This window comes from Macaca mulatta, chromosome 20, assembly GCF_049350105.2.
Source record: "Macaca mulatta isolate MMU2019108-1 chromosome 20, T2T-MMU8v2.0, whole genome shotgun sequence".
Taxonomy (NCBI): domain Eukaryota; kingdom Metazoa; phylum Chordata; class Mammalia; order Primates; family Cercopithecidae; genus Macaca; species Macaca mulatta.
In genome coordinates, this window is record NC_133425.1 from 42,924,261 (window position 1) to 42,939,421 (window position 15,161).

A 15,161-nucleotide genomic window follows, 5' to 3' on the forward strand; every position below is an offset into this window, starting at 1 on the left:
ATAGTCCCTTTGATCTTAAATATCGTACCACTTTTAAAAATAAATACTTTAAAATCTAAAATCTTGATTAAATCATCATTAAAACAATCTTTCAAAATCAATTTACCTACCATTGTGATGCAGGTTGATTTCGGTTTGCATATTCTGTATCCATATGCTCATGTATCATTTAATTGTAATGGAATTATATACTCAACTATTGGTGATATATTTTTTGTATGTAAAGCAAAATACTACCTCTACTAATAGAGATCTAACTAAAAACAGAAATGTTACCCACAAATCTTCCACCTCAGCAAAGGTGTCCCCTTTAGTTTTTATATATACATATGCACAATTTATAAATTATGATTATTTGTACCTAATTTATTTTCTTTCATAGTGAATGAGCTTCACTGGGAGTGTATAGACTCCTAGAGCTTATTACCTTATGCTCTAGCAGTGGCATATTGTTCCTTTCTGATTGCTGGGCTACCCATATACTTATACCTGCCTGGAGCTAGTTGAATACAGGAAGGCAAGGGGCATGGCTGGGGGGTGGCTGGGTCCTTTCCTTTGAAGCAGGAAAGTAGTACTGATGCTCCATCTGTTGATAGGTCTTTCTCTTCCTCACTGTGGACCGATTCCTGTTGGTGCCATTGTGAATACTCTTACAAGAAAATCTTCTTTTCACTCAGAGCAAGCCTTATCTACAAATTACCTAACTTTTCAACAGAAGATAATGAGACTGTTGCCTGAATGTATAGGCCGTTTCTTTACTTTCTTAATGTTACTATCTGCCTAAACATAAATGCTTCCCAAAACCTTGGCTATAAACTAGCATGTTGGACATAGCAATTTTATGAGCATAAAGGCTTTAATTTTCTTTAAAAACAGAATCTTAATCTGTGCCAATGTGATTTCTGCCACTAGGTAAATTATAGGTTCATTTTTGTGCTATGTTCTTAGACTATATGGTATACATTACCTGAATCCAGAGATGGATTAATTGTGACTTTGAGATGTTTATAATTTCTGAGTGCTTTTAACAAGAATGAGAGACAGTACTTAGTCTATCTGTTCAACAGAAGATAATGAGACTGTTGCCTGAATATATAGGCTCTTTCTTTACTTTCTTCTTAATGTTACTATCTGCCTGAACATAAAGGCTTCCCAAAACCTTGGCTTTAAACTAGCGTGTTGGACATAGCAATTTTATGAGCATAAAGGCTTTAATTTTCTTTAAAAACAGAATCTTCATCTATGCCATTGTGATTTCCCTCACTAGGTAAATTATAGATTCATTTTTGTGCTGTGTTCTTAGGCTACATGGTATACATTACCTGAATCCAGAGGTGGATTATTTGTGACCTTGAGATGTTTATAATTTCTGAGTGCTTTTAACAAGAATGAGAGACGGTACTTAGTCTGATGGCTGAAGGTTCAGATGTCTTTCTTTCAGTTAGCAGTTGAGAAAGTGCACTAGTCAAGTGAACAATTTTCTGTATCCATTTCGTGGTAAATTATCATGATTATTGTATATTTTCTAGCTTTTGAGTAGCTGACTCTGCTAATACCTTTGAGTAGTTTCCAAGGTTGAAAAGTAGAAATGATCTGCTTATAGTCCAGATAATAAGGCAAGAATATCATCTACCTGGGAGAAAGTAAAGGATTAGGAATTTCAGCATGGAACCTAGCTGAATATTCGTGGAGTGGATGGCTTTGGAGTATGTGAACATTATCTTCTTTCCTTGAGGGTTTGGGGGTATGATCATTTGAGAAAAAAATGTGTGATGAAACATTAGCATAAGGAATGAAGTTTGGATTTATGGTCACCTAATTAGACATATTTCTTAATAACTAGGATCTATTGACAAATGGCTACCACCTGAGTATTAGTGACACTTAGTTGTTTGGATCATATACACATCAATTAGTTGGACTAAGTGCTGGAGGTAAGGGTGGGAATATCCCATGACATTTCAAGTTCTTCTGTATTTATTGTCAAAGGTACTTTATTCCCTCTTGTTCCCCCAGCAAAAAGATTTACAAGTAGTAAAGTATGGTACTTCACATAAAATAATGAAAATTAGATTAAGCACTGCTTCTTCGTTTGTTTAGAGTTTTTCTTTGTTTATCTTTGTGAAAATGACTGAATTTGATGGGTTTTTATTTTTTCTTTTAGGCTCAGTTTATGAACCTCTTAAAAGCATTAATCTTCCAAGACCTGATAATGAAACTCTCTGGGATAAATTGGACCATTATTACAGAATTGGTGAGCAAAACCTGAGGAAAACATGTCCTTAGGTATCTGCGATTAGTATTCCCTTTGCCCTAGTTAAATCATGTACATTATATGGATGATATTGTTCTGTCATTGGGATGTTGGGGTACTTTCAGTGCTTAAGTAGCTGTGTATTCCAATTGTATGTCAATACCAGGACTATAAAAGGAATCTGGCAGTTCATATCTGGCCCTTGAATAATTTTAAAACTGTCACCAATATCTTCTGTGTTTTTTAAACCTTACTAAACGTTACCAGATTGGAGACCTTGAAGATGTTTTTTGATTAATATACAAATATTTCACGTAAGTATTAATTTGCTTATTTACCTAAACATGGTTCCCAGATAGTCCTAAACTTTTTAGGTGTTTTGTTTATTTTGTTTTTCCAGGACCAGCCTTACAAATTTTGTTTTTCAATGTGAGTAAGCAACTTTCAGATATGTGTATGTGGGCCTCCTCTTTGTTTGTCAGACCATATATTAGAATGCATATTAATCTTTTTATCAGTTTACATTTTATGCCATTTTACTTGTACTAGTATGGCAGAAAACATAAAATTTGATTTCTCTCCCCCTAAGATAATGGATTTTTCATCTATTTCAACTTCATATAAAACTTCAATCTCACTTATTTTGGTCAAGATTCTTGCATGCATGAAGTTGCCCATTTTATTATCTTTTTGGCAATAACTAGCTAAAGAGAACTTTTTTAAATGTAAATTGTGTACTTTGAACTCTGAGGACTAATTCTTTACACTGGGAAAAATAATAAATACCCTGGTTTTCTGAAAGAAATGATTATGATAAGATCAATTTAGAGGCCGGGCACAGTGGCTCACGCCTGTAATCCCAACACTTGAGAGGTGGAGGCGGGCGGATCACAAGGTCAGGAGTTTGCGACCAGCCTGACCAACATGAAGAAACCCCGTCTCTGCTAAAAATACAAAAATCAGCCGTGTGTGGTGGTGTGCTCCTGTAATCCCAGCTGCTCAGGAGGCTGAGGCAGGAGAATCACCTGCACCCAGGAGGCAGGGGTTGCAGTGAGCTAAGATTGTGCCACCGCACTCCAGCCTGGATGACAGAGTGAGACTCTTTTGTCTCAAAAAAAAAAAAAAAAAAAAAAAAAAAAGATAAATTTAGTCTGAGAAAAACAAAAAGAAAGTTTAATTCTTTAAATCTCTGTGACAGAACAGAATGTTTTCGACCTTTGAAAAACTATCCCAAAAAGTAGATTAAATGGCTGGGTGTGATCTCTCATGCCTATAATCCTAGCACTTTGGGAGACCAAGATGGGAAGATTGCTTCAACCCAAGAGTTTGAGACCAGCTTGGGCAACATAACAAGCCCTCCTTCTCTACAAAACGTTTAAAGATTAGCCTGGCGTGGTGGTGATTGCTTGTAGACCCAGCTACTTGGGAGTCTAAGTTGGGAGGATCACTGAAGCCCAGGAGTTAGAGGCTGCAGTGAGCTTATGATCATGCAACTGCTCTCCAACCTGGGTTATAGAGCGAGACCCTGTCTCAAAACAAAAAGGTAGTTGCCAATCTAGATAGGGTTAGTGTAATGCATTTTAGGAAAAGCATTACCCATCCATTTATAGTTAGATGGCAATAAAACAGCTTTTAGTAAATGTAATTTTAGTGTGTGTGTTTTCCTATTTTAAAGCCCATTTATAAAAGATAATAAAATGTTAATTTCAGACTTATTTAAGTAAAATGTTCATAAAAAATTATTTATTTGCTGCTGTGTTCATGTTATATATGGATGGAATTCAGTTTTAAAATGTTAAACATTTTCCTAATCTGTACAATAAAGTAAAATGAATCCTGTACACTCCTCTGAAGACCAGGCACAATTTAGCCATCAGTGAAACACAGGATTCCAGCCTGTTCTGTGATCTTCCCCTCGCCCTTCCTACATTGTTGATCGTTTATTGTAGCAGTTGAGGTGGCTTTGTGATTTACTAAATGTATGCTACTCTTTCTTGTGCATTTGCTTTAAGTTTGCCTATTGACCTGATTTTTAAAAATTATTATACTTAGTCTTTTGCTTGATCTCTTTTTCCCTCTGTACCTGATGTTGTCCTAATAAGATTTCTAACACACATTGACATTACCGGGGATGTGCTAAAGGCTTTTTAAGTCCTAATTAGCTAAGTCTTTTCCTAAAAACTGGAAAGATTTCTTTGTGTAGGGTGGATTCCCACTAAGGCTGGAATGACATGAAGTTGTTTCCACATCTTCAGAAGTATTATACTATAGCAAGTTTAGAAACAAAGTTGTCAGAAATGGGATGAGGAAACCAAAGAAGATTAAAACATTTAGCCCAAGGGAAGTCGCTGGCTGTACAGTTCATTCTTTGTCTTGTCCTCAATTGCAGTCAAGTCAACATTGCTGCTGTATCAAAGTCCAACTACCGGTCTCTTTCCCACTAAAACATGTGGTGGTGACCAGAAGGCCAAGATCCAGGACAGTCTATACTGCGCTGCTGGGGCCTGGGCTTTGGCTCTTGCATACAGGTGAGCTGGTGTGTGCTCTCCTAGTAACTTTGAGAATGGATAATAGGGTTTTGTAGGACCAAGACTAATTGAGCAGCCATCTTTTGGATCTGCTGCTGACTTACTGTGCAACCTATGGCTGCTCACATCCCTTTTTAGGTCTCTAAACATTTTCATTTTCTTTTTCTTTTCTTTTTTTTTTTTTTGAGATGAGGTCACCCAGACTGCAGTTCTGCGGCATGACCTTGGCTCACTGCAGCCTCTGCCCCCTGGGTTCAAGCAATTCTCCTGCCTCAGCCTCCAAGTAGCTGGGATTACAGGCATGCACTACCACGCCTGGCTAATTTTTGTATTTTTGATAGAGATGGGGCTTCTCCATGTTGGCCAGGCTGGTCTCGTAATCCTGACCTCAAGTGATCCGCCAGCCTTGGCCTCCCAAAATGCTGGGATTACAGGTGTGAACCACCATACCCAGCCTAAACCATTTCATTTTTCTAAAAGCTTATATCAGACCAGTTCTAAGATTTTATGACTTTGTGAACAAAACTTTTTGTCTCTAGGTTTCTAAATCAGCATTATTAGTCATTGGTAGAATGAACTACCTGCACACTCTCATTGTGTTGATTGGTTTCAATCAGGGAGAGAACTGATGATGACTAAATTTTGCAGGTAATAAAATTAGAGCCCTGAGTCCTTAACAAATTTGTTCCAAATGATGCAACTCGTTAATGATAGAGCCAGGGTCAGAATTCTTTTCCCTTACCCAGTTTCCGGTTTTATCACTGCACTTCAGCGAAGTATCTGTTATTAGGTCTGGTCGTAAGTGAAAAAATTGTGTAAAGTAAAAAAAGAAATAGTTTGACATTACAAAATTTCTCCTTTATTTATTTCATTATATGTAGAAAGCACTGAATGTGGATGCTAACACATAGTCAGTGGTAATACATTTTAACCATAATTAAGATTAGTAAGATTAACTTTCTGAATATTAATTTTCTGAAAGTGACCCATAGTTATGTTTCTGATTTAAAAATTGTATCTTCCACATGAACATGATTTATCTGTTTGAAATTACTGATGTGTTGGATTTTAAAATGAAAAACACAGATAATATGCAGTAGTCTTCTTTAGCACACTTGAATGCTGACATCACTAAAAGCATTTCCTTAAATATTCTAGGTAAGGACAATATGGCTTTATTAAATGTAAAACTGCTACTGATCTTAGGAGTACAGGGAGCATCAGTAGCACCTTCACCAAGTGGTGAAGCCAATAATGAGATAGACTGATGTTAATTGCTGTTCCTGGTTTGACACAATGGGAAATACACCTTGTGCTAACATCTTACCAAGTTATCTAACACGAGTCTACATATGAACAAAAAATTGGACAAAGCTGAATTGTGGCTATTTATAAGACAACTTGCCTGGGCTCTAAAAATGTCAGTACTACAGATGACTAGGAAATAGGTATGAGGATGGCTAGGTTAAAAGAGACTAAAGAAATACAACCGCCAAATGCAATACATGATCCTTAATTGGATCATGCATTTAAAAATACTGTAAAGTAGGCCGGGCGCGGTGGCTGAAGCCTGTAATCCCAGCACTTTGGGAGGCCAAGACGGGCGGATCACGAGGTCAGGAGATCGAGACCATCCTGGCTAACACGGTGAAACCCCGTCTCTACTAAAAAATACAAAAAACTAGCCGGGCGAGGTGGCGGGCGCCTGTAGTCCCAGCTACTCAGGAGGCTGAGGCAGGAGAATGGCGTAAACCTGGGAGGCGGAGCTTGCAGTGAGCTGAGATCCGGCCACTGCACTCCAGCCTGGGCGACAGAGCGAGACTCCATCTCAAAAAAAAAAAAAAAAAATACTGTAAAGTACATTTTTGGGACACTTCAACATTTGAGCCAAGACTATGTATTAGATCTTATAGTATCAGTATTAAATTTCTTAGGTATAATAATGGTATTATGGTTATGTAGGTGAATCTTGTTTTCTAGAGATACTTCTGAAGTGTGTAGGAGTGAAGGGTCATGATGTTCGTAGCTTACTTTCAAACAATGAAGAAAATGTAATAGAGAATGCAAGCTAATGTTAAGATGGTGAATCTAAGTTATAGCATCCTTTTAACTGTTTTGTAGATTCGAAATTTGATTTTTTTTTTCCCAGAATGCTTCTAAATCAGATAGAGACTGTAAAGTTCTTACTTTGCAGGCACACTGTCTATGTAGAATATGCCTCTATTAAAACACTTATGTCTGACCTCAATGGGAAAAGTACTGTATAGAGCAAATTCATGCTAATTTTTGTGCAGTGCCAGCATGAAAAAGAAGGTATGATGTGCTAATGATGAGTAACTTCCTTTTTACTGACATTCACCATACTGTGTCAAAATAATAATCATTCTTCCCAATAGTGAATGGTATATGCGATCTATGATTTAACTGGGAGGTAATTATAGTATACTTTTTAAGGAGAGAAGTGATACTTTTTAATGATGTGAGAATGATTATCAGTTATTTTTAGTTAAGATTAAGTGAAACAATGAATAAGTCACTTTTATGTTTTAGTAGTGGTTGACTCTCATCCACCTTTGAAAAGTTACTGATCTATAATAAAAAGCAACTTGTGGACAGAGGTAACATCTTAACCTAGTTTAATAGTTAGATTTTAGCTGTTCTTTATTTTTAAAAGCAAGAGATGTAAAATACTCTCAATTGATTTTAAATTAAAACCAGAGAATATAAAACTTTACGCCAAAATACATCATGTATCATCCGGGATATGTGCTTAGTTGAAGGCATCCTTGACTGTGACTAAATGCCTGCCCTGACGGTATTGAACATACTGCAGAACAAAGAAAACCAGCACCTACCTTAACTTGTAGCTGCTACTTACATCCAAGTGGCCATTGCATAACCTACAGGGATAGGTAATAAAAACTGGCTTTATTTCATAACAGTGAGTTTAAAACAATCTGTTGCTGGATTTTTTCCAATGGAAATATTCTTTAAAGTTTTAGCCAAATCACTGTAGAAATAAATATTATATAATATTTTTAAAAGGAGTTGGCTTACCTCCTTGAAAGAAGGAAAAATCTACCTAAGTTTCATCATAGGATTTTTTTTTTTCATTGCAGCATTTCTACTTTTGCTGGGAAAATGGAGTTTCACTGTGACAGAATTGGTAGATGTCACCAGAACACAGGATTAGCCAGATAGTTAAATACTTAATTATCAGAAGTTCTGCTTCCTTTTCAAATGCATTTCCAATTTGTTTCATGAGTTATCTCTCTCACCCAGGCGCATTGATGATGACAAGGGAAGGACCCATGAGCTGGAGCACTCAGCTATAAAATGCATGAGAGGAATTCTCTACTGCTATATGCGTCAGGCCGATAAGGTAAAACACTGTGGTGTGGACGGGAATTCTCCTATCATTCTGAAGGATTAATTTAACTAGTATAGCAATGGCTTCTTCTGAAGAAGAATGTGTACTTTTCAAAGGGAAAGCCACATCCTAGGGCGGACTAGATAGGTTAAAACAGCCTTTGCCATTCTAGCCCAGGGTTTGAAATCCTGAGATTGAAGGAACAAACACCTTAAGCAAGAGGTGATTGAGAATTGTTATTTAGGCTTTGATTTGTTTGCGTTTTGCATCTGGTGTTGCTTGATAAAGACCCAGTTTCTCAGGAACCTCACAATATCAATAATTCTAACCAGTATTTTATTAGTTAAAGAATATCCTTGTCAGAATTACTTTTGGACATGTGAATTGCTCTGGCTTAAGTGAACTTTAGTTTAAAAATGTAACACTTCGTTCATTTACATACAAAGAGACTAGGAATTATAGGCTTAGAAAACAGCTTTACAGGCCGGGTGTGGTGGCTCTTGCCTGTAATCCTAGCAGTTTGGGAGGCCGAAGCAGGCAGATCACGAGGTCAAGAGATCGAGACCATCCTGGCCAACATGGTGAAACCCCATCTCTACTAAAAATACAAAAATTAGTCAGGCATGGTGGTGCGCACTGGTTTTCTCAGCTACTTGGGAGTCTGAGGCAGGAGAATCACCTGAATCCGAGAGCAGGGGAGGTTGCAGTGAGCCTTGATCATGCCAATGCACTCCAACCTGGGGACAGAGCAAGTCTCCATCTCAAAAAACAAAAAGAAAACAGCTTTAGAGGAATATGTGGAAATTAAAGAAAATAATATACATAACATTTTAAAAACTATAAAGCTCTATACAAATATAACGGCTATTCCGTTACTTATCTACATCTCCGTGATCCCAGGTCCTAATATAGTAAGTGTCCATAGGTATACATCAATGCATCATGGGTCCCTAAGACCACCCACAGGTTTGATGCTTCGCTAGGAGGACTCACGTGACTCAGCAGATGATCGTAATTGTGGCTATGGTTTATTACACGAGAGGAGACAAAGCATAATCAGCAAAGGGTGAAGGTGCAAGGAACACAGTCTGAAGGAAGCCAGATGCCAGCACCTAGGAGTCCTCCCCAGTGGGGTCACACAGATGCACTTCATCCCCCCAGTAACGGATTGTGACTAACTGTAACATGTGTAAAATGTCTATCAGGGAAGTTCAATAGAAGCTTGAGGTTTTTATTGCCCAAGGTTTTTATTGGTGGTTGGTCATGTAGGTATCCTCTGTCTAGCACTCACCAAAGTTTCAGACATCCAGAAGGAAACCAGGTGTGTAGTATCAACCACATTGTTAATGTAAACACTTTAGGTATAGTGAGCCACTCTTGTGAGGGAATAGTGGAAACCCTTTCATAATCCGAGTATCCACCTATCAGCCAAGGGGCAACCTTACAAACAGTTCTTTCTGAGGTTAGCAGTCTCAGGCCTACTATATTAACTCTTTTAGGGACAGTCAACATAAATGAATGTACTGGTTTCCAGTCTGTTTCCAGCTGTGTGATGTTGGACAAATTGTTTAATTTCCATGTGCCTCTGTTTTTTTCATCTGTTAAATACGGATACCAACAATACCACCCTTATTAAGTTTTGTAAGGATTAAAAAATAAAGCACGTGCGAGTCAGTGTTTTGCAAGAAAGCTGCCTTGGCGCAGTGAAGGTGAAGGCCGGCGCACTCACTGGCTGAGATGGGATCCCGAGGCCTCTCCGGTCCCCTGAGGGTGCACCACTGGCCCATCTCACCCAGGGCAGTGCCCCGGAGGTGGAGCACCAGGGCACTTGTTAGGATCTGAAAGATAGTGAACTGTGCCTGGTCAGGGCAAAGCTGGAGGAAACTAGTGGAAGTCCCTAGCGGTCCTGACGTGTAAATCAATTGGTCATTAGACCTGGGTATATATTGGTGAAAGATTGATGGAACCATCTAGTAGCTAGTTTCCTCTGAGGTTTCCCTCGGGATGGCTGGCAGTCTTCCAAAACCCACCCCACGTGGTTTCATCCATAAAGCAAATGATTGGAGGTTTTAGGACCCGAAGGATCTCCACCTACTCTCACACTTTAAATGGGTAAGAAGCCCGGCTTGCTGGTGCGTGAAGCTGGGTATGGAATGCGAGTGCCTAGTGGGCCACTTCTGGTAAGCATACTTGGCACTGTGGGATGAACTGAATGCCGGATTAAAGTGCTCAATGCCCACACACTCATCAGATCCCGGAAAAGGTTTTGGTTGATACGGGAGGAGGGCGGCCACGGAAATCAGAATGGCTGGGGTGGAGAAGGGCAGATAATGTATAGAGAGAACATGGTGTCTGCCCCCATACCACCCTGAACGCCCTATCTCATCTGATCCCAGAAGTAAGCAGGGTCAGGCCTGGTCAGTACTTGGATGAAAGAGAGCACATAGCACAAGGGCTGGTATCAGGTGAACATACAGTAAATATTTGTGTCGTTATCATTGGTAGTTTTCCCTCTCCCTTCTAAACTATGTGTTTCAGATGCATTTCCAACTTCTATCTTTTAGCAGAGATGCACACAGGGAAATTTGCAGGCAGTTTTGATCACTTAATATTTTGTATTTTTTTATCACATGAATGTATTGTTTTAATCTACACTTGAAAATAATAGGCCAGGCACGATGGCTCACTCTTAAAATCGTAGCACTTTGAGAGGCTGAAACGGGTGGCTCGCTTGAGGCCAGGAGTTCGAGACCAGCCTGGCCAACATGGTGAAACTCCGTCTCTACCAAAAATACAAAAATTTGCTAGATTTGGTGGCGCGTGCCCATAGCCTCAGCTGCTCAGGAGACTGAGGCACAAGAATCACTTGAACCCTGGAGGGGGAGTTTGCAGTGAGCTGAGATTACTCCATTGCTTTCTAGCATGGGCAGCAGAGGGGAAACTCTGTCTCAAAAAAAAAAAAAGGAAAAAGAAAAGAAAAAGAAAATAATAGGCTGGGCATGGTGGCTTATGCCTGTAATCCCAGCACTTTGGGAGGCTGAGGCAGGCAGGTCACGAGGTCAGGAGTTCGAGACCAGCCTGGGCAACAGCGTGAGACTCTGCCTCAAAAAAAAAAAAAATAGAAAGAGTGATAACAAATCTTCTTCTTCGGGCCTGTAATTCAAGTCAAAATAAAAAAAAAATCATTAATATTCTGCCACCAGAATATGGCAACAAGAAAATGTTATAGAGAAAAAGTAAATAGAGACATATGAAAAGCCTTTAATTTGTCTACTGAGATTTGACTGTACAAATCAATATTGCAGAGGTTTTTCAGATGCTTGAAATGAAGTAGTATGTCACAAATTGACATACTGGAATTAAACTAGTATGTCATATGTTATGTTGAAATAATTGTGATTAAAGTTAATTTTTTCCTAAGTGTGAGATGTTATTGTTTATTTCATTTGTATCATTTCATAAATGCATAACGTCTTTATTAATTCAACTTTTCTCTCTAGGACACACTGTGAAAATCATGGTTTTCATGGGTTTGCCAAACAAGCTGACAAAGTAGAATTATCAGAAGGAAATCTAATAATGTATTAGTTTAAGGCAGGGGTTTCCAATCTTTTGGCTTCCCTGGGCCACATGGGAAGGAGAAGAATTGTCTTGGGCCACACACAAAATACACTAACACCAACTGTAGCTGATGAGCTTAAAAAAAATTGCAAAACAAATCTCATAATGTTTTAAGAAAGTTTACGAATTTGTGCTGGACTACATTCAAAGCTGTGAGTCTGTGAGTTGGACAAGCTTGGATTAAGGTTTTTTCCTTGTGGCATGGTTAGCCAGTTGCTTTTTTTTACTGTTGTTTGGCTGGTTTTTTGAGACAGGGTCTCTCTGGGTCGCCCGGGCTGGAATGCAGTAGTGTAATCACAGCTCACTGCAGCCTTGATGTCCCAGGCTCAATCAACCCTCCCACCTCAGCCTCCCAAGTAGCTGGGGCTACAGGCATACACCAACACACCCAGCTAATTTTTGTATTTTTTGTAGAGACAAGTTTTCTCCATGTTTCCCCAAGCTGGTTTTGAAATCCTGGGCTCTAGCAATCCTTTCACCTGAGCCTCCCAAAGTGCAAGGATTACAGGCGTGAGCCACCATGCCAGGCCAACTTAAGCTATTTTAAATTCCTTAAATTATAAAGGATTATCATTTTTTTTCCTATGTAGCTATGATGTGTAGACCATTAGCACCTGGCCATTAGCCAATTGTTAGTGGCTTTTCTGCTGAGATTTGACTTTACAAAGGCGTTTTGACTTTATAATGGCATTTCTTACTCAATGTTACTAACTAGCATCATAATTGTAATATGTTTTCTTCTAATACAGTTTGAGTGTGACCTAAGGTTGTTTTTGTTTTTTAATTTTAAAAATAGAGACAGGGTCTCAATATGTTGCCCAGGCTGGTCTCGAACTCCTGGGCTCAAGCAATCCTCCCACCTCGGCCTCCGAAAGTGCTAGGATTACAGGCATGACCCACCATGCCTGACCGAGTTAAGCTATCTTAAATTCTGTAAATTACAAGGGATTATCATTTCTTTCCTGTGTAGCTATGATATAGACCATTAATGTAAATATGAATTGTAAGGAGTATATTATTCTGGTGCATATGAGTGTGAGGGACTGACTCAGGGAGATTGAAGCATGCACCCAGCTCAAAGCCTCTCACCATACCTTCACATCTTATTGCTGCTCACTGTTCTTTTCCTCCAGTCTTGGCCATTTCCTTTACAATACTGTTGCAAGAGGGAATATAAATGTATCTTAAAATGTGAAATATTTCTCTGTTGGTCTTCCCTTGAAACTAAAGCAAAGCACATTTGTAGTGTTCATTCACTGTTTGACCTCTAGCCTCATGTTATCTTTTGAAGTAAAACCATGACCTAGAAAGTCTCCCTTCTCCACTTCTATTGTTTTCTCATCATAAAACACGCTTCCTGATGTATTTTCTAAAAATACTAGCTAAAAGATATTTTAAGTTGATTATGAATTTGAGTGAATACGTGGACTTTTTCTTGATTTATTTACAGAATTTAGAGCAGTCTGTTTTCTGGGTTTTATTGTCTTGACACTTATCTTAATGCCTGCTTGTTAGTGTCAGCTATGTTTTACCTCTCAGTATGCAGATACCTATTCTCTTATTTACTGTCTATTATAATTCTGCTTACAGAGAGGCATTCAGAGTTTTTCAGAGTTGATTCAATCTGCGATTAGTTTAGAGGGCAGACGTTTGCTTTATAATAGGCTATAAATGTTGCTGTATCTAATTATTTACTTAAATTTTTTTGTTTGAAATGCTAGTTTCTAATTAATGAGAAATCATTAAAATTTTATAAAATTTATTTTTCCAGGATTCCCTTATGAGAAGACTTTCTTTTCTCTAAATGCATGTTTTAAGGCTATAAGTTAAAAATGGATGGCAAAATACTCAGTTACCTTTTCCCAAATGATAAACTGTTTATTCACAATGATAAAAGTTTTCAGGAAAAATCTGAGCAAAATACAAGTGGAAGAGGCATAATTCTAGATTTATTTTAGTCTAGAAAATTTTGCTTTATTTATTATCTTAATTTTAATTGCCAGATGCCAGAATCGTATAAAATACTCATTAGCATCCTCTTGTTTTTGTCTGCTTTCAAGATGACTTTTTGTTTGTAATTGACATACAGCATGCCCCATTAATCTTCAAAGCTTATACTTTCGACCTTATTTTTTTCTGAAATTTTAAATTACTTGTCTTTTTAATGGCTTTAAAACTCAAAATGTACTTATATAATCCCCCATTTGGGTATCTTTAATTATTTAGTAGTTGCTTTTCCCCTGACATAGTGATTGAATATAAATTGTCCTGCTGGGTTCTTGCATGTCTTGAAGACAAATGACAAACACCACCCCTTGTCAACTGCAGGAGTCACTTTATTAAACTGATAAAACCTTATCCTTTTAGATCTGTATCAAGTGGTTAAAATGTGTTTTGCTTCAGTTTTACTATTTTTGTATAGGAGTTCAGAATAATCAGGACTTTGAGATAATAGTGTGAAAAGAGTGACCACATTGGTTTCTATTTGTGTAGGTTCAGATTACTACAAGCAGTTTCAGATATTGAGAAGGGATAGTCATCTCTGAATTAACACCAGATGACTTTGTCACTTTATCAATAGAGAACTTACATCCCTAACTGTACCCATTCTCTAGGTCCTGATTATGTACTGATAGGTTCAGACTTTTATTTTGCTGATTAGGTTCTTTAATCATAGGGAGGGCTGTATTTGTTTATGTAGGGCTCTTGCAGACAGTAAAGATGTAACATCCCTCTAGAACAATATTGCCCAATAGAACTTTTTATGAGCATACAAATGTTCCATGTTACTCTTGAGCAATACAGTACCCACTAGTGACATGTGGCTATTGATTTCATGAAATGTGGCCATTGTGACTGAAGAGCTTAATTTTTAATTAATATAATTAATTGTAATTTAATTTAATTAGTCACATGTAGCTAGTGGCTACTGTGTTGGACTGCATAGAAGTTTACAAGATAGTAGGACTCTACAGCAATACTGTTTCTCTACTCACAACACTTCTGACACCAAATGTATGGATTTTCCACACCAAGCAGTTCTCGAATTTGAGACACCAACTGGGTGTATACGGTTTGTTGCAATTCTTCCGGTAATGACCTGAAGTTAAAACAGATCCTACAGGTTAAGACTCAGTTCCACAAGACTACCCCCAACTTCAGACACCAATTGTAAGTAGTAGATCCCCAGGCTACCCACAATTCTCTCTGTCTTGGCTACAATAATTCCTCGGTGTCAATACTTTGTTACAGCAGCTCACAGAACTTGGGAGACACTTTACTTACTGTTACCAGTTTGTTTTAAAGGATATAAAACAAACACCAGATGAAGTGGTAGAAGGTACAGAAGGTCCCAAGCACAACAGCGTCTGTCCGCACGGTATCTGGG

General features: G+C 38.2%; 1 protein-coding gene across 11 annotated transcripts in view; it reads left to right on the forward strand.

The window, feature by feature from the left end:
• Positions 1-15,161, forward strand: part of PHKB (phosphorylase kinase regulatory subunit beta) — a 225,514-nt gene that overhangs the window by 32,909 nt on the left and 177,444 nt on the right. For 6 of the 11 annotated variants that reach the window (XM_077984029.1, XM_015126050.3, XM_077984030.1 and 3 more), the window contains 3 exon segments: positions 2,165-2,254; positions 4,644-4,782; positions 8,065-8,164. In XM_077984029.1, the coding sequence (XP_077840155.1) occupies positions 2,165-2,254; positions 4,644-4,782; positions 8,065-8,164 (329 nt within the window). 11 annotated transcript variants of the gene reach the window in all.